Source organism: Xenopus tropicalis, chromosome 6, assembly GCF_000004195.4.
Source record: "Xenopus tropicalis strain Nigerian chromosome 6, UCB_Xtro_10.0, whole genome shotgun sequence".
Taxonomy (NCBI): Eukaryota; Metazoa; Chordata; class Amphibia; order Anura; family Pipidae; genus Xenopus; species Xenopus tropicalis.
In genome coordinates, this window is record NC_030682.2 from 85,083,169 (window position 1) to 85,110,083 (window position 26,915).

General features: G+C 35.1%; 1 protein-coding gene across 1 annotated transcript in view; it reads right to left on the reverse strand.

The window, feature by feature from the left end:
* Positions 1–26,915, reverse strand: part of pign (phosphatidylinositol glycan anchor biosynthesis class N) — a 171,764-nt gene that overhangs the window by 15,483 nt on the left and 129,366 nt on the right. Inside the window, exons 21-28 of the mRNA XM_002934389.5 lie at positions 25,087–25,189; positions 23,746–23,848; positions 17,860–17,940; positions 16,530–16,585; positions 13,443–13,518; positions 10,288–10,361; positions 6,218–6,260; positions 3,575–3,627 (exon numbers count right to left, since the gene is read on the reverse strand). Coding sequence (XP_002934435.2) covers positions 3,575–3,627; positions 6,218–6,260; positions 10,288–10,361; positions 13,443–13,518; positions 16,530–16,585; positions 17,860–17,940; positions 23,746–23,848; positions 25,087–25,189 — 589 coding nt within the window. The remainder of the gene's footprint in view (positions 1–3,574; positions 3,628–6,217; positions 6,261–10,287; positions 10,362–13,442; positions 13,519–16,529; positions 16,586–17,859; positions 17,941–23,745; positions 23,849–25,086; positions 25,190–26,915) is intronic.

The window sequence follows — 26,915 nt, forward strand, 5'->3', positions numbered from 1 at the left end:
GAGTGAAAGCACTGCCAGCATTCAAAAGTGACCAAAACATCAGCCAGAAAGCATAGGAACTGAGAAGTGGTCTGTGGGCACCACCTGCAGAACCACTCCTTTATTGGGGATGTCTTGCTAATTGCCTATAATTTCCACCTGTTGTCTATTCCATTTGCACAACAGCATGTGAAATTGATTGTCAATCAGTGTTGCTACCTAAGTGGACAGTTTGATTTCACAGAAGTGTGATTGACTTCGAGTTACATTGTGTTGTTTAAGTGTTCCCTTTATTTTTTTGAGCAGTATATATATATATATATATATATATATTTATTTATTTTTATATATATATATATATATATATATATATATATATTCTAGCTTTGCAGTAACTCAAGGGAGACTTTTGCATATCACCTGTTTAATCTAATTGCTGAATGGAAGATCTTGGCAACTGAACTTGTGCAATTAAGCACCTATGAATGCCCAATGCCCTGATTTCTGCTAACTTGTATTTTCAACATGCTTAAAAAGGAATTCAACCCTTAAACTTTCTAATGCATCTGTAAGTACAGCTGCTTCAGGGATGGAATTCTAAACTTCACAGCTTTTACTCTAAAAAAACACAACCAGCACCCAAACTTAGCCCGCACCTAACCTGCAAAATGTTACCATTGCAGGATCTGCACCCTCGTCTTTAGACTAAGGGGCATATTTATTATAGTGTGTATACTAACATCACCGGTGATCAGATCCTTGATTTTGTTTTCTAACTTGTAGATGACCGTTTAAATCTAATTGCTGACCAGTGACGTTGTCTTACACACTATAACAAATATGCCCCTCAGTATGCTACTTTTGTGCATGTCTCTGGTTTTAAGACGAGAATCAATAGAAGAGGAGGAGTGTATTTCCCCAGTCTGACCTCCACCCAACCAGAACCTGCAATGGTCACCCAAACACTCCCAACCAGTGGGTCCCAAAGGTTTTGCATCAACCCGCACATCACTATAGGTGATGCCCTCTGAAAGGAACTACTGATGAATAAACAGAGGCAGTATATCATATAAGATCATTATATCATTTTATAGCGTTATCGTATGTACCACTGACAACTACTCTCTGTAAACAATCTTATATCTAGTTCTTTATCCACCAAGACCAGCAGAGCTTAGTCTAAAAAACAAACATGGCACTGTATGGCAAAATAAAAGTCAGTCGCTGGACTCCCTTTCCTACTAACCTTATAACCCTTATAAACATCTCTAAAAAGACAAAAGGTTCTTAATATCCTATAGTTAGACTTGTGCTCTTTGCAAAAAAACTAACTTTTTAAGTGATTATTGTATGATTTTGCTAATACCTAACACTGAAAAACATCTTTCCAACACAAATATCCAAGAAGGTCACAAGTTTAATCAAATGGAAACTACCATTACAAAACACAATTGCTTGTTTGACAATGGAAAACACAAACCAATCGTAAACTGGCAGATGTGCTGTCTTTTGTAACTGCGATACTTTAATTAATTTTGTTACACATCAAAATGATTCTCCATGAAGTAATTTGTAGCAGCTGCTAAAAGGATTATAAAATGTTCCTGGATGTTAAATTGTTCTATTGTCCAAAGAAGGTTTCTATTTGAGATGGCTGTAAGGACAAGGTTGTTTATCAAACTGGCTCTATTCTCATGCTCATAAGTCACAATTCCTTCTTTGTACATTTAAATAGTGTTGTGGCTACAAAAGGGACAGTTCATTTTTCAGCCTCCATTAGCTGTTATAGAAAGGCCAAATTTATCCTTTACAATAAAAATTAGCAGGTTAACCAGTTTCCATTTGCGAGATGGAGAGAAAATGTAATGCATAACATAATTTGCATTTTGCATAGATGGTTGGTTTTGTGCTCATACCAAAGCTCTAAAAGCCAAGTTGCTTTCAGGCTTCACCAAAAAAGAACATGTAACAGTCTGTTACAACTACTTAGTGTTTGAATATATTCTGAAGGTTTTATTTTTTGTTTTTTTTTTAATACGTAAAATAAATACTTTATGGAAATATTAAGGTAATCTCAATGAAAAGCAAATTATTTGCTCCACATCAGCAGAACATCAAGTCCAAGCATTAACATGGGAATATGTGGGAGAATAAAAGAAGACAGATATAAAATATTTTTTCTTTGCTTTTAAACATACTAATAGGGTAAGAGATATGACATGTACTGTCAAATAACACACAGTGGCTGGAAATCAAATACAGTAAAATTATGATGATTAAATTAGCACACAGCTCTATGGCAAATAAGGTAAAAAGATTGGGAATTAATGAATGAAGTTACCTATATGGATGTGTGAAGCATACTTGTAAATATTAGTGACAGAGCTTGTGGACATATTAGGACTGCTATGATCGTAAAAAAAAAAGTTATATTTGGAAAACCAATTGGGCATGTTTATTCTGGGCAGTGGCGCCACTTGATCTACAGAAAAGGAGAATGCGGATATAGATGTTGTACTTACTACTGATTTTTGTTCCCTTGGTTCTAAATTCCATCTGCTCCTAATTGCGGCTACTACAGCTATTTTCTATTTATAAAATACAGAGTATGCACATTTTTGTCCAGAGTGCAGTTTTCATGTTATTGCTGTGGCTCAGTACCATAACTAATATGCCAGAGTATGTCCATCTCATACAGCAGCATATAAAATGAGCCTCCTTGATTCTTCCACAAAAAAATGAGAGGCTGTAGCATTCAGATATTAGCCAAGGAACTTTGGAACAAAAGGGTGGCTACCCAGACACAGCACAACCACATATATTATTACCCATATCTAGAAAAGTTAAAGGTGGACACAGACCAAGTGATATGAGAAGGGTTAAGACGAAAATGGTCTAATGGTAAATATTACAGAGCTCATACCTGTATGGGGGCTAAAACCTGTCAAATGCAATATTTTTGTGACATGTAAGAAACCTTGCAAACTGTACAGATAACTGCCTGCCTGGTATATTTCTATAAAATGATTTGTTTTAATCTGTACACTGAACCAATTATTATTTATATGTAAACATAAAACTGTGAAACAAATACAAATACATACAATTCTAAATACCCATCTTAGAAATAGATTGTTTAAATGTATGGCACGTCTGAAACTTCTCTTTATTTCTAAGGTTTAGCTATACAGGTATGGGATCCCTTATACGGAAACCCGTTATCCAGAAAGCTCCGAATTACGGAAAGCCCTTCTCCCATAGACTCCATTTTAATCAAATAATTTTGAATTTTAAAACGGATTTCCTTTCCAACTAAGATATAAATAATCCTTATTGGATGCAAAACAATCCTATTGGGTTTAATTAATGTTTTATAGATTTTTTAGTAGACTTAAGGTATGGAGATCTAAATTACGGAAAGACCCCTTATCCGGAATACCCTTGGTCCCGAGCATTCTGGATAACAGGTCCAATACCTGTATTATACAATAGTTCTGAAATCACAAAAGAACCCAACTACATTTTTTATTATTTCTTGATTAATCTGTAGAAACGTATTGGAATAAAAAAAGCAAACAAACAATCTGTACTGTACCTTGTTCCAATGTCCAGCCAACTGCCGTAATCTTTAACCAGGAAGAAAAAATGCTATGAAAAGAGGAGGAAAAATGAATTACATAAGAAGGCAAACAGTTTCAATAAAGAGATTGCATTAAGAGGCATGCAGAGTATTATACATAAACAGAGATGGAACAAAATAAAAAAACCACTTATTGCTGCATCTGAGCCTCACTGAGCATCATCCATTACACTGGTAAAAATGGTGTAGCTACATATGCCTAAAAAGTACCTTTCTACAGCAAAATAAATAAAGAAGCAGTAATGTAAATGGTAATTTCCATCTGATATTGGAGCTAAAACGAAATAGCATATATATATATATATATATATATATATATATATATATATATATATATATATATATATATACATATATATATATATACATATGGTTTGTCCCTGAGGAAGAGCACTGTTAGTGCTCGAAACGTTGGATTTTTTTCAATACATTTTTCACAAAGTCCCTGTGTGTGCGGCTCTCTGCCTTTACATTTTACATATATATATATATATACATACATACATACATACATACATACATGTGTGTATATATATATATATATATATATATATATATATATATATATATATATATATACCATTTTTTCTTTTTATTTCCTTTTTTGGCAGCAGTTTCTCATGCCATAATGAAAGTACTGGGTTTTTAATAAGCAAAAATAGTTGAAGTAACTAAATTCTTGCCTGAAAATGTAAGGCTACTGAACTGAACTGAGTTTGGTAGTGTAAGTCCTAATCCAAATCAAGCCCTGAATCAAATCAAGAATGAACAATATAATGAGATACCACATGCCAACATAAAACTACAAACGGCTGGCTATAAACATTTGAGAAAAATCATGTTAAAAAATTAGGCTTTTTAAGCTGCACAGCAATTTTGTTTCCTGGAGTTGAGAGTATCAATTTGCTCTCAGTTCAGCTGTTTTCCACGATGCTCATACAGTGCCTAATTTACTGACATCCTGTTTACAGTAAAAAGCAGCATTTGAAAATAACATGAACGATGCCAGAGGCCAATATACTAGACTGTGACCAACACTCCTCTAAGTTTAACATTTTATGTGTTTCACAGGCTGTAACAGCTGCCCTTATCACATTGCATGGCTGGCACTAAAAACCTAAAAAAAAAATCAACCACAATTATAATTATCACCCTATTATAACAGTCACATGTTGCACCATTTTGCAGAAAATACATCAAGGTTGAATAGTAATTTCATTTAACTAAGGCCCAAGAAAGGTAAATCTAATGACTACTTGTAAACGATTGTTGATTTCTGAATAAATTAATATATATGGCTAAGCACATCACATTTGTTTTAATATCAAAATTAGATCCAGGAGGTAAATTAAGCAGGTGTCAATTTAGACTCCCTTACTCAATTCATTATTAAGTTTCTCTCCTGGATTCCAGTCAATTGGTGCATAGCATCTAAATTCTTATCACAGTTGCTTAGCTCAGGACAATGTGTTGAACATACTTTTTACAATAAGTCACACATAAGACTTTTCTTGCTGATTGTACACCACCTCTGGAAATGCTCTAGCATCTTGCGTCAAGAAGCTCTTTGAAGCTCTTTAAAAAAAATGACTTTCTAGATGAAGAATTCCACTGATCTTCCTCTACAGCAATACAGCCTGGTCCTAAGCACATGCTCCCTTTTGCATTTTGTTTATGTCTGTCTCCTCTTCCTAATAAATTGTAAGCTCTTCTTGGCAATGATCTCACTCTAACTGTGTATTGAAGCTTATAGCACTTGAGTATTTATTCTCACTGACTAATTTATAATATATATACCCCTGTTTGTATTGATGCTTTGTACAACTGCGGTGCTATCTAAATAAATACAATACAATTCTTTGTTTAAGAAACATGAAGGAAACATACACAAAATAAAAATAGAAGCTCAATAGAAAAAGATCCATCTCTGGCCACTATTTGATGGAAATATAATGTGACCGAGTAGCAATGACCCCAAATATCAGAACAAGGTGATAAGGAATCTCTGTATCTGCCCAGTTCTTTTTTCATTTTGAAACTCCAAGTGTTTATTAAGTCAGTGTAAATTAAGATAACACACAAGGGCTATTTAATCATTTTTCAAAATGTACAGGAAAAAATTGCGTACTCCTGTTTTCAATGGATGCTAGATTTAAGATGATTAAATGTGACATCTTTGTAACAAAATATAAAATTTACATTTTCTTTACAGAAAAGCAATGCAAAATGATAGTCTTTTATGACAATACCCTTGTAACCTGTGTAACCTTTTGAATTTACTTTCCAAAACACCAAGGACAAAAGTAGCTTAAAGATTTTAATATATAAAAAAAATTACGAGTGCACAGATTAGGGTTTTGAAAGTTGTTCTGAAGACAATGAACTAGAAATAGAGTTGAGGTGCCCTCTTGAACCCTCTCTGCTAGAAATATAATCTTTATGGCCCGAGAATGACTATAAAATGAGAATGTGTTGAAACAGTTTCTCCTCAGATCTGTACAATTTTGCAAAACAAAGTGCCTCAATTCTGTAATATTAAGAAACTTCCAATATGACTTATAGGAAAAATGTCAGGTTGTTTATCAAAATGTGACCTACCAGAGACATAATGTCCGTTATCACCAGAACAATGAGAAAAAGGCTGAAAGAGAGTAAAAACAATATATGTGTTTATTTATCCAATTTATTTAAGAACACAATTCATCCCTGAGTTATAAAACCTAGCTGTCCCTAATTTATTGTACGGCTCTGCCAGTTTGTGTATTGTAAACCAAGAAAATGACACTGCTATAGTCTACTCACTGATACAGATTTTGTTGCATTACACAAATAAATATGTTAGAAGGCTTAGGCTAATGTCAGACAAGGCGTATGGCAGTATTTTAGGCAAGCGTTTTTCAGCTCGCCACACGCCTGGTCTGACATTAACCTTAATATTTTACAAGAGTAAAAGTATTCTTTCTACTGGAATCCATAAATGGATTGTGTCACAAAATGGAATGACTGAATGAACCCAAATGTACATTGAGTTCTGCCCAGGAAAACCCATTTGGATAAATACAGGGTCGATAAACACAAATATAAATTGGTAAAATTGTAAATGTGAATGTAAATAAATTAAGTCTAGTTTTCATATTTATCGACTGGTACATGTGTGGGATCCTTTACCTGGAATGAGAGAGTCCATTTAAGCAAATAATTCTAATTTTAAAAAAATGATTTCCTTTTTCTCTGTAATAAAAAAAAACAAAATATTGTACTTGATTCTAATCAAGCTGCATGAATCCATATTGCTGGCAAAACAATATTTTTGTGTTTATTTAATATTTAGATAATTTTTAGCAAATTTAAGATATGGTGATCCCAGGTTCCAAGCATTCCAGATAATAGTTCCTATAACGATTGTGAGAGATGCAATGAATAAGATCATTGTTTGGTGTATTTTCAACTAGTGTTAAAGGTGGGATACAAGTAGCACCAGGGAAAATGCCTGGTTTTGCAGCAGGTAATGCTGTTTTTAAGTTACTGGCTTAGTTAATGTTTCCAGCTGCCCAGCTGTAGGTAGCTGCCTGATTAAGCTGCTGGTGAACCAGCAAATAAAAAAGCTGTGGGGTTACACAGCAAGGGGGTTGGCACTTGACACAGAGTAGGTCACTCTCAGAGCAGGGCACAGGGCAGGTAGGCTGCCTACCTGTGTTTAAAACTCCCAGATGGGTTGCCTCCTGCCACTGCAAGGAGAAGAGGGAGTGAGAGTCACCATGGAAGTGTGAAAGTCATTGAGGATGATGAGAAAAACCGAAAAAGTTCCAGAGTGTCGAAGTTACCCTGTTCCTGTGAGCTTTATGTTGGGAAGGATTGGTGCTCCTGTCTCTGTGCTCCTGATCCTCTGCTTACGTGCCTACCTGCCTACCATTGCTAATTTCCCCCATTAATTATGCGTACAGGCAGCCAAAACTTCCATCCCACCGGCGATTTATATACTCACTGGTGGGATGGTATTTCATGGAGATTTGTCGTGGGTGACTAATCTTCCCGTGTGCCACAGCCCTAAGAAATAAAACCCACAGATTTTTCGCAAATAAACGGTAAGTAAAAAAAGTATGTTTAGCACAAGGCCTATTCATTGCACTCATGTTGCACAAAGCAGTTTATGCTGTTTGTTTTTTTTAATAATGCTGGATACGTGGAGTGCAGATATACCAATACAGAACAGCACAGTGTACAGAATCCTCACTCCTACATGTGACAATTTTTGTATAAAAAATGGTTTATGAACCTGTTGCTCTGCAGGTGCTGCTTACTTGACTACAATTCCCAGCATCTCCAGCAGACTGGCTATCTGATCACTAAATCTCAGTGGATGAATGGACAGTTTGGGCCAGAATCAGACGTTGTGCAAACCAGATATAATTCAAATACCAAGCAAAGCATCATGCTGTCACATACCTTGCCAATAATGGTGTCAGAAAATAAATTGAAAAAGAAAAAGGCTGGGGCAGGCATTCATCTGTAACACAGATAAAGGTGGTTTTTATCTGGAAACTCCCTGCTGTTGCCAGCAGGTCATTTTGTAGCCGTGGTGGGAATGTAATATAGAAAGCAAAATCAACTAACCATCTGCTGAGGTTGCGTCGTGAACATTGCCCTGCCACAGCAGATTAAGGTTATAGGTTTGAATCCTTCAAAGTCCATTATACTGTTGCAATGTTTAATTGAAGCTTCCAGAAATCACATCATTCAGTATGGCAGTGCCAAGGCTATGGTAAAGAAACCGCTACAATTGTCCCTTAACAAAGTATGTGCTGCCTTTAAAGCTTGTTTAGCAATCATTTCAGAGCACATTTCTATTAAATTAAATGTTAACTCCTAAAAAGAGAGATAAATGTGAACCCTAGATGTATGAGCTTTTTATACAGAAATTTGTTTCGCACATAATCAATATTTTCAGTTTAGTTAATTTTGTTAATTGTAATTATATGGCCTGACTGCTCTGACTGACTAAAGCTGTATAAATGTACATACTGTATCATTAAGAGATTTACTTTGTGCCTGTGGTGATGGGGATATTTTAAGCACTCCACCACACAATGACAAGGTTGGACAGATAAATTAATGGAATTACCCCATACATAAATCACAAAACATATGCTGTAACCACCAATAATGTGTCATTACAAAACAGATATGAGTGATGGACTTTTTGACTGAGGGTTTTCCTATATAATAATTTAATTAAAGCAACTTGAATGATGGTGATCAGCATTGCAAATGAGAAGCACTATCAGCCCACTGAACAGCATGGCATGGACTGCTCTTATCAGTCAAAACTAACAGCTATATTCTTCGTATTTATTATTTTAATATTTAATAATCTGCCCATAGTGTAGTTTTCTACCCCATTCATGTTTCTCAGATGCAGTAGGCTTGCTAGCCAACTCTCTAAAAGTGTTACAATTTGTTACATTATTTAACAACATCACAAACAACATAACTCAGCAGCTAATGTACAGATTAAGAGCATGTACCCTGGTTTACAGAGATGCATTTGGGAAACATAAGACAGAGCAATGAAAATAAAAGGAAAACCAATAACCTAAAAATTAAATCCAACTAAATTAACTAGTTTTAGTCTGCTATTAGAATTATCAAGCTCTTTCCCGCACTTAGATTAGTAAAATGTTAATGTGTGAAAAAATGCTACTGCTAGTATAAAAGGCTATTACACTGGCCAATAATGGATTTAAGGGTCAACTAGTGGTGAGAAAATCTGTCCCATTTTACCTCACTGAAAAATTCAAGAAACGGTGAAGAATTCGTGAAATGCGCACAACTTTTCTTATGCATGTGACATGTGTATACCTGCAGAACAATTTTTTTACATTTTTATATTTTGCCAAGAATCCATGTCTGGCCAAAAAATGCACTCATCATTAATGTCAACAGAAAAATGAAATGTTGCCTAATAAAAGAAAACATAATTATAAGCAATTTAGCAATATACATTTACTATAAATCTGTATAAGGTTTCAAGTTATTTGTATACATTATTGCTATTAAAGCAGTTGTCTCTTTTTCTATACTCTGCCCTGGTGGTTCTGACCTTTGTGCATCATAAGCCAGCAGATAGACAGACCTGTCTTGCTGGAGGAGACTGGCTTTTGCAACATTGTTTAAAATGTTATAACCAGGAGTTCAGCAAATGCTGCTTTCAATAGCCATTATATTTAAAAAAAACATTTGTAATAAAATCAAATTATTTACATTCACAATACAATTCATATTTATTGGGTTGACATGTCCTTTATAAAAAAAAAAAAAACAACTCATACTTGTAAACCAGACTAAAACCATATTTGGTTGATTAAAGCAAGCAAACACAACAGCTCTTTTGATGGTCCAATTATCATAAACACCAGCTAAATGTTTTAATGGTTTAATCAACCAAACACGGTTAAATGAGGTTTCCTTATCAGACTTCTCCAAAGCTCATCTATAAACACAAATGCAGATAAATTGATTCCTATGTGGATAAACCGGTGTCAATAACACTGCATAATTACATAATTCCTATAATATTATAAATATGGCATTATTTTTAGCTCCATATAAATATGATGTTACTTGAAGAATTGCAACACAGCTCATTCAATAAGAAAGTTAACCTGTACCATTTAGAGGATATCTGTGCTGAGATCTGAACTGTTTCAAACGCACACATCACCAAAACGAAAGGAATGAGAATCTGTAAAACAAGAAAAATATCTAATGCTTAGCACACAGTTTTTAGGCAAAGCAATATTTCACTTACTCTGTGCTGAGAAGCTTTCCACTGCAAAATTTGCTTTTCCCTGTTATTCTCTAAGAACATTTATTGCTTTCAAAAAGATTTCACACGTCTGCTGCTATTCTTCAATGAATTCCTAAGTTAACTTGTTACCAAAATGCCTGCAGGCAATTTAGATGCACTGATTGAGGTGTATGAAGATACAATAAAAGGTTAGAAATATACAGATGGATGTATTACAGAATTACTCACACTCCAATATTACTATCCCCAGGAAATGATTGCTTCTTTCAGGGGTTGGGTTGCAATGTAGCAGCAATGCATCCCTAGCAAGGCAAGCTTTTCAGGCTGTGCTTTTCTACAGAGTTTGTACTTTCCCGACGTTTCCAATCATTCAGACTACATCCACTTTGATTAGAGGCATAAAGTTACAAAAAATATTCCAAGGAAAGAAAATGAGTCTTATGGTAATTCCAAAACAGATTACTGTATTCAGCTTTCAGGGGCATGGGCTTATTTCAAGATGCCCAGCAGGAAGAGAAAATTCCTTAAATGAGTGTTGTTTGTAATTGTAGCAGTACATGCTCTAAGAGTGCAGCAAAGTGGAGTAGGTATCAGCTGTTTTATTATAAGTTATGAGAAAATATCCTTACAATACACAGTTTATGAAATTAAAGGGCCAGCAGCATATAACATTTAAGAAAAAATTATATTCTAAAAATTATAGCTGTCTGCCCAGAAACTGCAAAACAATAAGTAATAAATAAAAATGAAATTGTCAGCAAGTTTTATTCATCCAGGCTTGTGCAGAGAGTCATGAATATTGGTAGGTGTGTCCTGGTGAGTGCAGCTCTTTTTTCTTGCTTTATATTTTTTAGCCAGCACCCTGGGCATTTGAATTTCAATAGGGTGTGCTCCGTTTGTTCTTGCTATATATATATATATATATATATATATATATATATATATATATATATACTGTATATATATATCAGAGAGAAAGAGAGGGAGTAAGATGATACAGTATTTGTACTAATAACACATTGTACTATGTATTAATTCAAAGACAGATAAGGACAGGTATGTAAGCAGCATTCTGTGTAAAATCACTGTTAACCACAGTATGTTTCTTTAACATATTTCATTTCCATTCGTTTTTTCCATTGTTATAGTACATAACATTTCCCCATGGTGCCTCATGTTTGGCCTTTAATTTGTGTAGTTGAAAGTTATAGGGAGGAAATACATTCCTTAGGCAATATTACAGAATTGCACACTATTTATGGCAGAATAATGCTGAAAGCAAAATAAATGGAGTTGGTACTTTAGAGGCTTTAGTAAACAAGGTTCATAAATTGTCCCTATGTTTTGTTTCTAGAACGTGACTCTAAAGAACCCTGGAATGGACTGATGGAGAGGAATGTAACTCCAATGACTACCTTTTAAATAATGCTCTTGCAAATAAAGAGCATTAGTTTATAATAGTGACAGTAGACCTGAATCCCTACTGTCAGTATGTAGGACAAGAAATCTTTCTCCCTTGTGCTACAGGGGTGTAATGCAGATATGTTGTCGAGAGCAGGGGTCAATCATAGACTGGACATTTGAACCCTCCCTAAGGTAGTGATCTAATAGTTGCAAGTTATGCTAAATATTATATCTACCCAACGTGAACATTTGGGCCTTGAGCCAATGATTTGGTGACAGGGGGCCTTGTGTAGCACCAGTAAAGTATTAAGTAAAGTATATATCTACTTCTTGGTCACATACTGTACACAGACAGTTCTGCCATATGAGTCAATGAAAGAAGAATATCAAGAAGAAAAAATTATTGAGCTAATCTTCTGGTAATTACATATTTCTGATATCCACCGAAAATATGAAGTCTTGTGTTTTTTGGTTGATATCGGCTACATTTGCCTGCACCCAAGTGTATTACATTCATTCGGGTGCAGGCACAAGGTAGGCGAGATTTACAGTAGCGGGGCGTATTCTCGGCAAGCGCTTTTTCGGCTTGCCGAGAATACACCGTGTGGCATTAGCCTTATGTGAAACAACTAAAAACCAACGAGGTTAAATGAAGTTGGTCATCTGCTCATTTGGCAATCTGCCAAATGAGTTCAGCTTTGGCTAAACCGGCTACCGGTGAGTCAAATGATACTGATCTGATTATTTAGCTTTGAAGCCAACAATTACATGACTTTAGGAGTCATTAGGAGGACTAAAGCCTAACTAAAAATGCAGGGTAGAAATGTTGCACTTTATGTTTTGGGTTTCTTTTTCAGCTCAAGGCAACCACAGCCCTTAGGCAGGGAAGGTTTGTGCTTCTTAAGATGCCCCCAGTAGCTCCCCATCTTCTTTTCTGCTGATTCACTGCACACGCTCTGTGAAGCTTAGGGAGCGACGCACAACATACAATATATATACAGAATATAAATGTCACAAAATAAGGCTGATTAGTAAGTAACACATGGCAGCTCAGAAACCAGTACAATTAGCATCATAATTTAATAATCAGGCTTCTAGCATCAGCTTATATAACAGACAAACCGCATTTTCTGCTTGATAATTTGCAACAACCCCTAAGCTTAGCTTCTCAACAGTTGCTCAGAGCACACTGTCACACTTTCCAAAATGTGGAGCTCCTGTGATAAGTTAAAAGTATAATTGCTGTTGTACAATATTTAAAATATGGCATGTGTATCCATAATAATTTTTAGGTTTTAGTTCTCCTTTTAGGGGCCTGTGCAGCCCCTTTAGCCTAGAACCACATTTCGAATATCTCTGAACATCTATCAGCTTCTGACTAGAGCGGGCATAATTGTAGGCCCATAGACAGGTAAACTACCAGTTTAAGCAACAGTGGCAAAATTGGTACACAGTACCTGTGTGATCCCAGGATGCTCCTCCCACATTGAAGAACAACATGAGTTTTGAAATAAACCACATATCTGTGCAATACTGTCCCATCAATAATAATGATAATAAGACCTGGCTCTGGTTGTATTTTTTTTGTACTACTGTAAAACATTTTCTCACCTTCCACATCATCAGACCACCCATCACAAAGGGACTAAATACAGTTAAGAAGCAGTATACCGAAGCTGGATCAAAACTGAGGAAAGAAAACAGTATAAATATGTTAAATGAGCAAAGCACGCAAGCAATCTCAGATTGTGTAAGATTTGGCCATATAAGGGATAACTATATACTGTACTGTTGCTCCAATGTTCAAGCAGAATACAGTTACATACAATACATGTAATGCTGATATGTTTTTGTGGATCAGATAGAAAATGGATTAATATCTAAAATCAGTGTAATCTTATTGAAATACATTATTAAAAATTGACAGTTTTTTGTTAAATATATGTAGTTAGTATACTATAAAGCAGATTTGTTATCAATCATTTCATCTTTTGAGCGTCTATTAGTTACAAATCATTTTCTTAAAAACTAAAATTCATACTAACACAGGGCACCGATTATAACACAGTTCATAAATTATTTTGTACTTTGCCTTGTATTATTTTAACTTGGTGTTTATTCATTTCCTGGGGCATTATGTTTTGGCTGAGTGCTATAGCTCAGTGCTGCCACTGACCTCTAACAAGCACTCTAACAACCCATAGCACAGAATGGAATGCGAGTGCTATAAGCAGTTGAACACATTCTGACTAAATGGCAAACCAAACTTTGAAAATTAAGAGCCATAAACAAACGAAAACATATCTTCATAAACTGCTTATTGATGACATTTGTCACCTAAGAAGCACCCCCGTTGTAGAAAGGTGTCATTGTACCAAATGCAAATTCAGCACTCCATCTACCTGCCTATTAGTGAAGTTCCCAAAATGCATTTATGCATTAGCACTTTTTCTGTGCATGGCTAGGACAAAAGATGCAGCTTTTTGAGGGATATAGAAAGGATATATGGAGCGAAATAGAGTTAGGGCCTATATCTAGATAATCCTTGGCACAGTAATGAAAGAAAATATAAAATGAGCTGTGCATGATTTTATTTTATCCCAAATACAATGTCTTGCAAATGACTTCATAACCTTGATCAAATCCCTCATTTTGCTGAAAAACAAATCCTACAATTAAACTTAGTGCTTTGTGATATTTTTTTTTTTTTTTTTATAAAATTGAGATTATTTTATGTTATGCAACACTTGCGAATTAGGCACAACTGTAACACATCTTTACCATTTATACAACATAATCTGGGGAGGCATTATGACAAATCCATATAACTACTACTTACCTGTTGTAAATTTGTTTTACTTATGTCACTTTTTACCAATTTGCCAACCAACACTTTTAAAACTGCATTCTTAATGATACTTTTGTGAATACCCCTATAAGTTTTTAACTGTTTACCATGTCAAACTGGCTTTATTTTAAAATGAATCTGTTGCTGAAAATGTGTAAATAAAAAACATCTTTAAGCTTCTGTAGACACAATACCAGGCACTAGTTTGATACAGTGCACCTGTTGTATTGCTTTCTAGGGAGAAAGGACTTCATTTTTCTCTGAAAGAAAATAACATTTTAAAATCTCCAAAGCTCAAAGTAAACCGGTTATTAGTTCAGTGGAGTGTTATGTCCAATGGTGTCTTAAGATCCTTCATCATAATCACACTGCAATATTATTTGATCTAACAGTAACCCTGCTGTTACACTCTTATTGTAATTCCGTTTGTTTCTCAAAAATGTCACCGATCCATTTTCGTGATCTCCAACTGTGTTCAGCAGGTAACAAATTCTAGTCTTTGTGGATGTGCGGTGTGAGCAATAAAAGGCCTTGCTCTACAGGGCACTGTTCACCCCTAATTCATATAACTGGTTTCAGTAAATGCACAGCTCTACAAACAACAGTCAGTAAAATAATGGTCCTGCAATTCAGGGATTATCAAGCAATTTAAGTGTGATAACATAGCACAAATCAATTTAAAATCCTGTGAGTTGTCTGTAATGATAGTAGTATTCGTCTATGACTTTTACTATTACTAACAGCAAATTTTTTTCAACAGAACCTGTAACGATAAAAATGCAGTTTTGTTGTTTGATCTATAGCAATAGAGCTCCAGACTCGCTTGCACTTGGGACAATATTGACAATTCTGTCACTGAAACAATATAAAGCTCACTGGGCGAGGGACTCAAAAACTGTCCACTATGAAAAGCTAGAATCCATTTCTTGAAAGAAGGCAAGGGAGGGGCTGATGAGTTAGAGGGTTATTTTAGGCGATTAAGCTTCAAATAAAGACTACAAATAATAATAAAGCTATGGGTAAGGCAGCCATTTTCAAGTGTTTTTTGTAGCCATAGGAGGGTTTGTATTCCTTTCCAGCAGCATTAGTACAACTAGGGCTCATTTATGAAAGCAAATACTCGAATGGATGCACATATTGAGGCTATTCATTAAAGATATTTGTGTCAATACAAAGAAAAAAAAATATTCTTAAGGATATTACCATTTCAAAAATATAGACTAAGGAGTGCAAAAAAGACCCCAGTATCACAGGGAAACCACAGCAAACTTGCATTTAAAATATAAAAACCCCTTGCCTTAAATGTTTCAGTCCCATATGGCACTTAATCATAAGCAGTAATGAATCTCAAAATCACACCAAGCATGTTCCTTACACTTCCACATTGCTGCTTTTGTTAATTTGTTAATTACAAAATAATGCAAAAGAATATATAAATTACTTAGGTGTTCATACTTGCATCTAATAGAGAGAAGCACCTTTTACCAGTTACCTGGAAGTCAGTTGTCTTCTCCCTTATTCAGTAGAAAAGCAAGAATGCCATGTTCACCTAGCCTTCGAGTGCAAAAATAATGTCTGCCTTATAACCTAAATTATTGGAAGCTTACCTGTTAATAAAATTACATTTCACTGACCTAAAGCTATAAATGCAATTGCTTTGCAATAAATGGAGATGCTACGTCAATGAATCAGGCTTTTATAGAAGTACAAACTGCATCATTCTTTATATTAGGGAATGCTCTAAAAATAAAAGGCTCTTTTTGGCAACAGTAGGCCATTTATTGGCTTAAATGTTTTTTCTGCATTATAATCATTGAAGTCCCATTTTATTACAGTAGATCCAACATTACCTGTTAATAGATGCTATATTTCCAGTACCAAAAAAGGCTGTGATGATAAAGAAGACCTAATAAAAGATGATTAAGGAAATGATGGCAGTGGAAATAGAAAACTGTTTGCCTAGGTAAAATAAATTCTGAAGCACTCCTTCCTATCAAATTTTCCTATTACTCTATGATGCACATACTATACAACTTAAGGTAAACTTACTTAAGGTATGGAGATCCAAATTTCAAAACAATCTCTTATTCGGTACACCCCATGTCCCAAGCATTCCTGATTCTGATGATTCTACTCTGTAATATTTTTATGGCAGAGAACACTATTTGCTCTGCCAATATTTTGCCAATATAATACATTCTTCAGCAATATACAGAAATATCCATCAATATTTTGTGACACAATACCCTACATTTTCTCTGATTTTTTGAAAAGCAGGTCCCAAATGATTCACTGATGTTGTAGAATGCAATGAGTTTTTCATACATACCAAGCTACAATGGCACTACCAAGCCTTAGCTTTTAGTTACCAGATGCAGAGCAAATATTTTCTCGTAAACTAATGTTATTGACTTCAGTGCACCAGCAGTATATGTTGCTTAGGGTTAGGCAAAGCAGTGTTTTCAGTGCCATCATGTTATAAACTAGCAGTGTAGCAGTGCAGTGTTTCTGAACAGCATATGTGGAGCCAGGGAAGTGGTTCCATGGGTGATTGCCACTAAGAGAAATAATGGTTTGTATTCAGGATTGTATTCTGTTACCCTGATTGTTCTTTAAAACCCAATTGGTAAGCTTCCATAAAAGTAAAAATGTGAGTAGGGAAACTTGATTTTTACATACAAATGTAGGGAGAGTCTCATTTCTCCAAATGTCATATTCAGGTCTCCTTGTAGTGGATATTGGATGAATTCCTCTTGTATTTATATCACTGGTTTTCTGTCTACTGGAATACATACAGTGTAATGATGTTATTTGTAATGTCACCAGTCTCTGTACTCTTTGTTCCCCACTAAACTGTGCTGGTGCTATATAAATAATGGTAAAAATGAAGAACCCTGCACCCTGCTTCTAATTTGTGAGTTTTCAAAATAGATTTTTGGAAGAAAAAGTGGTGCAGCAGCTACCAAGAAAGTTGTACCAAATAACTGCACATCACTATAAAATAGACAAATCCAGACCAAAATATCTAACAAAAGCACAGTTTGTCTATACAAATTATGGGAACCTCTAAAAGGTTACTATCCAATTTTTTTTTCTGAGGTACCAAGTTATTGCCAAGATGAATCTTTCACATTATCAGTCTATGGCTATAAAGCACAGAATACAGCATAGGAAGGATACCAAGAAAAAAGATCTTCGAATGTCATCCAGATTCAGCTGTCGAGACTGAGTTATCTCAGGGCTGAAGTCAATACCGTTAAGCTGTGAAGGAAACAAGAGAAAATCAATGCAACATGTCATCATGGTCACTCGTAATAAAGTGTGGTGCAGTTTCTCACACAATAAGCAGAAAAATAGACAGTTGTCTGTAAGGCGCATCAAAACATACTTAAAGCCTCTATCTCTGACAGCAGTTCTTATGGAAAAAGTAAATAGGACTGATTTAAGCTGGACTGTTGGATTCAGCTAACTAACAGGTCCCATCAGAAGTTCTCTCACTTTTTAAGCAAATTTTTTGGCAACATCAAATACATGAAAAGCATTACTTTAATATGGAATAACAGTTATTGATTTACTGTGTATTTTAAAATGCTTTATGTGAAGCGTGACTTCTAGGTTTGTTTTTTTTCAAGGGTTTTCATTAGTGGCTTCAGTAATATTTAATCTTCTGTGTGAGCAAGTGTACCCATGCAGCTTGGAGGCACAGTGTTCAGCATTGCTGACCAAGTATCTGCAAGTATGTACTCCTAGTGCTTGTGTGGGTTAACTTCCACACTCCAAAAACATAGAGGCAGGTTAATTTCCTCCTGATAAATTGTCCATTGTGTGTGTGATAGGAAATTTAGATTGTAAGCTCCACTGGGGAAGGGACACTATTCAATGAATAATGTATAAACTCTGTAAAGTGCAGCAGAAAATGATGGTCCTATATAAATAATGGATAATAAGATTGTAGTATCTATGCAGCAAGGGCCTACATGTCTCTTTGACACTCAGCACTTAAAGGAATACAGTCATGGGAAAACATGTTTTTTTCAAAACACATCAGTTATTAGAGCTTCTCCAGCAAAATCCTGCATTTAAATCTGTTTTTCAAAAATGCAAACAGATTTTTTTTAATTTATTTTAAAATTTCACATAGGGCTAGCCATATTCTTCATGCCACAACCATCTGACCTGAGTTCTGTCACACTTTACTGCTGGGCTGCAAGTTGGAGTAATATCACCCCCCTCCCTTTCTCCCCCAGCAGCCGATCAGCAGAACAGTGGGAAGGTAGTAAGATATCAGCTCCCAGTAGATATCAGAATTGCACTCAATAGTAAGAAATCCAAGTGCGGCTTGGGACTCCTCCAGTTACATGGGAGTAGGAGAAATAAATGGTTACCTGAAAGCAGTTCTAATGTAGCGCTGGCTTTTTCAAAAGCTCAGAATCAGGAACAATGCACTAAGATGGCGCCTATTTTGGCGCCAATATAACAGCTTGAAAAATATTTATTTGTTGGTTCAAGAATAAAATTTTAAATGGTAGAATGAAGTATTTGCAATGTAAACAGTGTAATTTAGAAATAAAAAGTACACCATAAAAATCATGACAGAATCCATTTAAACTTATTTTTAAAGTATTTTATCATTGCATTGGCCCCTGTTTGATTTACTAATGTATTTTTATACTGTACTGCACTGCATGAACCGAGTTTCATTTAAATTTGGTTTTGCACCTATAGTTTCTTTTTACATTTCATGCTAGTTTTTTTTTTGTTTTATTTTACATCTTCCTCTTCGCCAGGTGGCACAGGTTACATAGCAGATCAGAGATACGCTTTGAGAATACGATGAGTTTAGTTCTTACATAGGGATCTACACCTGTTTTATGCTATAGAATGTATCCGTTATCTGCTATGTACCCTGTGCCTTTTCTCCTTTTTCCAGCTTGAATGGCTGCCCCCGTGGCTACACAGTGTGGTATTTTTTTAAACTATAGTAGTGTTTCTGAAGCAAACATATTACCAGTGAAGTGTAACAGTACATTATACTTGAATTACTTTAAAATGTGTATTTTGTTTGGGGGGGGGGGGTTGTTACTGTTTCTTTAAAGGCAGGCACGTCCAGAAGTATTTGAATCTAAATATTTTTGTGCCTGAGCGATATCAGCCTATATTTAAAACACTTATTTGTAAATCAATTGATTTAGGATTGCAGATACATCGGATAATAAGGATAAAACATTTTTAATTACAATTTGATTCCCCATAAGTATTTTTTCATAATTAAAGTGTGCATCCCTGGTGATCAAAACAGGTTATTTAGTATATATTGAAATTATATATACGTTTGCAGCTTATAAAATTGTGTGATGAAATGTACAAGGCACTGCAGACTGCATTAACATACAGTTCAGAACCACAGATCTAAACTGTCAAAAGACCTTGATCCAACCTTTAGGCCAGCCATAGACTGATCTGATCTGATCTGCAGGAATTTACCACAGCAGGAAACAATATGTGAGTTTTTTGAAATCCATGAAAATAAATTCATGCTTCAATAGTCCCATTTCTATGATTCTCTGTTAAAGAACAATTTACCACTGGATGTAACCTTCTGTATGCCAATATCTCCTTCATTTTATAGACTCTAGGACTCTAGCTTATTTCTTGTAGAATGCTGTGTTTAGATATAATACAATCAGTCCAGTATCTGGGCACTCTGAGCTCCTCACATCTAGGCCTGTGTATATAGGCCACCATAACTGAAGCAGTGGCCAAATGAAAATAATGAATGCAAGCACAAGCACTAGAATGGATGTAGTTCACAATATTAACAAAAGTACTTATGGCATGTAAATACATACTCCTGTAAGCACCAATGATGCCATTCAGACTGCTCTATTATGAATTATATCTAACTGCATTCATTAGAAGTGCATTTGAATTAAACTGTTTCACTTTAGAACCCTTTATACCCCTATTTTTTTCATAGACACACTAGGGTAAAGTCCCAACAGAAATCAGTTACCATATCAGTATGTTTTCAGCCAGAGAGAACCTACAAACTCCATTCATTCCCTGGCCTTAAAGGAACAGTAACACCAAAAAATGAAAGTGTATAAAACTAACTAAAATATAATGTGCTGCTGCCCTGCACTGGTAAAAGTTGTCTGTTTACTTCAGAAAGTCTACTATAATTTATATAAATAAGTTGCTGTGTAGCCATGGGGGAAGCCATTCAAAGGAGAAAAGGCACAGGCACATAGCAGATAACAGATAAAACACTATTGTATTCTACAGAACTTATCTGTTATCTGCTAGGTAACCTTTTCTCCTTTTTTCCAGCTTAAATGGCTGCCCCCATGGCTACACAGCAGCTTATTATATAAATTATAGTAGTGTTACTGTAGCAAACACACCAGTTTTACCAGTGCAGGGCAACAGTGCATTATATTTTTATTACTTTAAAGCTCTTTTATTTTTTGGTGTTACTTTTCCTTTAAACAGGAACTTAAATTCAGTACTTTAGTGTAGCACCACTGTAAAGATTTGTAGAATATTTTTATGGAATTCATTTAAACAAATTCAGTCAATGAAATACAATATAAGTCTACTATAAAGATGGTTTGTGAATACAAGTACAACACAGCAACCTCACAGGTATATTGTAAATTGATGGATTAAAGTAAATGGTTTCGCTCAAATCTGGTTTGTCAAAGCAGAAAGTTAATGCTTCCACAAAAAGTTCTAACTATTAATTTAATTTCTAGGGATTCTGTCTAGGTTTGTACTAGGTATGTACTAGGTTTATAAATTGATGAATAAAGAGTGTGCAGATTCATACTAAGAAACATTAGTCTTTCGCTTGAAGAACAAGTATGGTTCAACAGCTTATAAAAGCCATTCAGATGAAAACAAACTAGTCCATCAGAAGTCAAATGGAGAGAGAGAAAAGTCAAACTCCAGGAACAAAGTCACTTTAATATTCTATCCTGTAGTAATAGACGTGACATTTGCTGTCTGGGGAATTCAATAATCTCACCGGAAAAGTAAACTGATGTATTGGATTTCCTAGAAGTGAAAATCACGGTAATCATTCCTACTGCTGCTTTGATGAAAAAGCAGGGTCTCAGCCCATATAAAATAATTAGTATTTCAATGCAGTCTTCTTAATTTGCTGAATTGCTATGAAGCTTGCTCACTGATAATTATATATTCATCAAAATGGGATATCATCTGTATGAGTATAGCATATTAGGTACATTTATGGTACTATTTATGGTAACTATTAATATTGTCATTAGTGATGGAATGTTAAACTTCCTTACACACCGTACTTATGAAAATTTGAATGGGGATTATTATACACTTTGCTGTAGCCTTAGTTATAAGGATTTTGGAAAGAATCTATTAATAGCCAACGTAAGTACTTATCTATTTACAGTGGTACCTTACCTGTAGGACAATTTATGTAACTTGTTTTGAAAATCATAGTTATTAAAATACAAAAATAAACCTGCCTCATGTTTTTTTAACCAATCATCATAACATTCCATCAAAAAATGTCAGTCCTAATAACCTGTGATGGCTTCTGCCACTGCCTTAGTTAAAATGTGGAGGATAATTGAAACAATGTCACAATTAGCATGACTACCAGGAAACATACTTCACTCCTCGCAAACTGTTGTTTATACTTCTTAAGTCAGTTTTCACCAGTACAACACACAGTTTATATTATATATTTACTTATATTATTGATACTATTCTTTATGTGTGTAATTATCACTTTCTGATGACAAAAGGTGACACATGATAGCAATTTACAAAGAGTAATAGTATTAGTACTTATGTATTTTAGGTAATAACTAAAACTTCTACCAGCAATAAAAATAAACTGCAAATAATTTTGCATACAACTGCCTATATTTCCAAAAAACACTCACTTTAAAGGGTAAACAATTACAATTTGCATATATCTATGCTCTGTTTAAGATATATAGTTAGCTATTATTGTTAATCTTTTTTTTTTATTTTCTGTAGTTTTTTCATTGTCACTGGGATTTTATGTGCACATTCTGTTCTGAGCATTCCAATCAGCTTTTATTATAGAGCTTACAAACTTGTTTTATAACAGAGCACACACAGCAGGTAAAATATATTTCATCTTTTATATTATTGTTTTCAACTCTCTGGCCAATTGTGACTTAAACAGCAGGGCAGGAAATAAAAAAAAAAACAGACTGTAGTGAAGAATCGCATTTACAAAACCATCCAATGGAACAATCCTACCAGAAGCAAACACCTGTAGGAAGCATGTGGCCAGGAAAAAGAAGAGCACAATTTTTGGTATGTCCAAACATGCGCTGCACTGCTAATCTAGTAACTCAACTCTTGGTCTTCTCATTTTCCCAACCAATAAATTTTGGATGTTACTGCTTCAATTAACACTAGCTCAACTCAGTTTGGGCAAGTTTGGTTTACAAGTATAGCATTTTGGTTGAGGAGATACCTTGCTCATTAATATGCAAGGAATAGAAGGAATACTGTGAAAAATGCCAATCAACAGTCATAAGCAAATTGGATAAAAGCAAGACAAAGTCATGATCTATACTAGCCAACAAAACAAGACAGCTGTTGAAGACTTAGTGGTAGATTTAACATGACCTGTTATTTCTGAATGTAAACAAATGCATTTTGGGTTGCTACAATAGGTGGCGAACTTTAGTGACAAAAAACTTCATTAGAAACTATACAAAAAACACAATGTCAAATAAGATGCATATAGAATCAAGAATCAAAGTATTACCTTTTAACTAACTCATTGTTAAAAGTTTATTTAAAAATATTAAAAGTTGATGTTGTCAACAAAAAAATACAGCTGTTTTGCTTGCATGGAATACAAGAGGTATGTGCTACAGGTTATAAACAGTTCTAGATGCAACTGGATTGGCATTAACAATGGCCATTAGTGGAATGGATGCCACCAAATAAGGGTGCAAAATGAAAAGGGCTCTAAAATGTAGAATGCTTCAAGTTGTTTCCCTGTAATAAAACCAAAATAGAATTCTTGGATTGCCTTACCATGTATTTGAAGGAAAGTCCATACTTAACAAGGGTTCCTTGCTCTATGTATATCCAGGTACACATCAAGCAAGAAAGCACCAAAGGAAACAGTGCTTCATACCTGTTGAAAAAAAACACAAAAATGAAATGAAACTAAAACAACTAAAATAAATGTGTTTTCTTCATTTGTTGCCCAGAAAAACTGAGGTACTAATGAAAAATACAACTTTTTCTGTGAAGAAGCTCTTCAATGAGCAGCACAATAAGGACCTAGGTTGTAAAATTCACATATATTACTCCTTTACTGTATCTGTATAGATATTTATGGGTAGGATCTGCTGTACTCTTTGCCTTGATAATTCATTATACTTAAAGGAGAATGCAAGTCAAAATTTAAAAAGCATACTGCCCAATAGTCCTCCTATTGTTTAGTATAAACGACACACTTTTGGCTCACCTAATCAAATATTTACCCAGTCACACTTACTTAACATTTTCTAGAACAGGCAGCCATCTCTAAAAAGGTATTCTCCCTTCCTTTCCCTCCTTGCTTCATACTGCACATGTGTTTCATTCCCTCCCCCCCTCCCCTCTGCCAGATCCGCTTCTGATTGGCTGGTGAGCATGTGTAGCTCAGAACAGGAGATAGGATCAAGTTACACACATGCTCAGAGAATAGGAAGGCTGCCGCTGGCAGCCTACAGGAAGGGGAGAGAGATTTCAGTGATGTCACTGTAGTCTTCACACTGCTGTAGGCTGCCAGCACCATATCTCAGAGAAGCAAGCAGGGATCTGGGAATTTAGATATGCAGTAAGTACTTAAAAAGAATGCCTTTAGACTTACTTTTAATTTATTTTAACCTTTCATTGTCCTTTAAGCTGTAATGAACATCTTTGTATGATTACTTGAGATGCTGTTAAAGGGCTGTCTTGGTATGGTGGTATGTTCTAGGCTCAAAAAATGCCTTTATATTTAAAAAATAAAAACTAAGTTTGCCTTATAATGTTAACTTTAATTATGTTTAATACTTTAACAATTTTCACATAGTTTTCATCTGGGTTTCTAAATTATTTTTATAATGTTTCAGCATTTCTTGTCAGCTTCACTAGACTATATACTGTCTTATAGGTGTGTATTTTATAGTGAGGAACAAGCTATAACTAATATGCTTTATTTCAGAAGTGGGCATGTGGCGAGAAATTGTATGTCAACTGATAAAAACATGAGGCTGAGTAACAAGCAGCCAGTCTAATATGCTGCCTGCTCTTTAAAAGCCAGATGGAGCGAACAAATATTTCCAGGAATTGCTAAATGCAAGAGGATTTAAAGAGATTTGAAGAATAATAAACTGTAATTACCCAGTGCTTAGAAGGAGGTAGGTGGACATGAGGGAAAGAAATATGGACAACAGTCTCTGGAACAGAACTGCAGTGGTACACAATGGAACAACCAAGGCAGAGGCTGGAAGAAAACACCATAAACATTTCAATATTTATTCCAAGCACTATAACAATGAAGATCAATATAGGGGTCTGTTCATATTCTGGCTCCTGCAGAAGAAAAAGTCCAAACCCCACCCTTTAACCCTTTTACTGCCAGCCATTTTGGTCAAAGCGGAACTTGTATTGCCAGACAGTTTTTGAACATTTTGCACTGTTTCACTTTAGGGGCCTTTCCTCGGGGGGACTTTTAGTTTACCAAGGAAAACAATATATCGTTTTTTTCAGAACAACCTAAGCTTTCAAAATATGGTAGAATTTTTGTGTAATTCCAATTCTGTAACAAGATATAGGCTTCTAAATGTCTAAAAATGCAAAAAAAATCAAATTTTCCATAATATAATCACACATACTAGAAACAAAAATTATTTTATGCACGAATATACAACTGATTTGGAAAGTCCCATGTCTCCTGAATGTGCCAATACCAAATATATATAGTTTTATGGAGATTTCTCACTTGTATAGGTCAAAAACTCCCAGCAGTACACTACCAAATTCCCAAAGCACTGCTCCAAAAAAACTGCATACTTTGGATTTCAAGGCCAAAATTCCACTAACAGAAGGTTTATCCCAGAAAATTGTACATTTTTGGAAAGAACAGATTCTGGGGAATACAGAATAGGCACAACTGTCTGTCTACTCCAAACTATCAAGTCGCAATGCTTTCCTAAAGTTATTGGTTTTTATCAAAATTTGTGATTTTTTTTAAAAATCGCTTCAAAGCTTCTAGTCTATAGTATCTTATCTCCTACAGGTCATAAAGTAACCAAATAAAACACCCTAAATATGAATGCCTGGGGTCCACTGAACAGTTTGATGCCCAATATGTATAGGTTTACCTAAGTATGTGGCATGTAGGGGCCCCAATGTGAACATGCCCCCATATGTACTGTCATTTCTGTCATTTCAGCTTCTGCAAAATCAACACATTTACATCATTATATGTGGGATGAAGCTAGTAAAAAGTACGCTCACCCCAGAAAGTCATATATTTTTGGAAAGTACACATTCCCCCGAATCTAAAATGGGTACCCATGTCTTTCTACTCCAAAGTACCAAGCCGCACAGCTTTTCTAAAGTTAGCAATTTTGATGACATTTCCAAAAATCCCCTCAAAGCTTCCACTTTGAAGCATCTTATCTCCCACATAGCATTAGATACCAAGATAAAACACCCTGAATTTGAACACCAGGGGTCCACTGAACAGTTTGATGCCCAATATGTATAGGTTTACCCAAGTATGTGGCATGTAGGGGCCCGAATGTGAACATACCCCCATATATACTGTCATTTCTGTCATTTCAGCTCCTGCAAAATCAACACATTTACATCATTATATGTGAGATAAAGCTACAAAAAAGTACGCTCACCCCAGAAAGCCATATATTTTTGGAAAGTACACATTCCCCCGAATCTAAAATGGGTACCCATGTCTTTCTACTCCAAAGTACCAAGCCGCACAGCTTTTCTAAAGTTAGCAATTTTGATGACATTTCCAAAAATCCCCTCAAAGCTTCCATTTTGAAGCATCTTATCTCCCACATAGCATTAGGTACCAAGATAAAACACCCTGAATTTGAACGCCAGGGGTCCACTGAACAGTTTGATGCCCAATATGTATAGGTTTACCTAAGTATGTGGCATGTAGGGGCCCCAATGTGAACATACCCCCATATATACTGTCA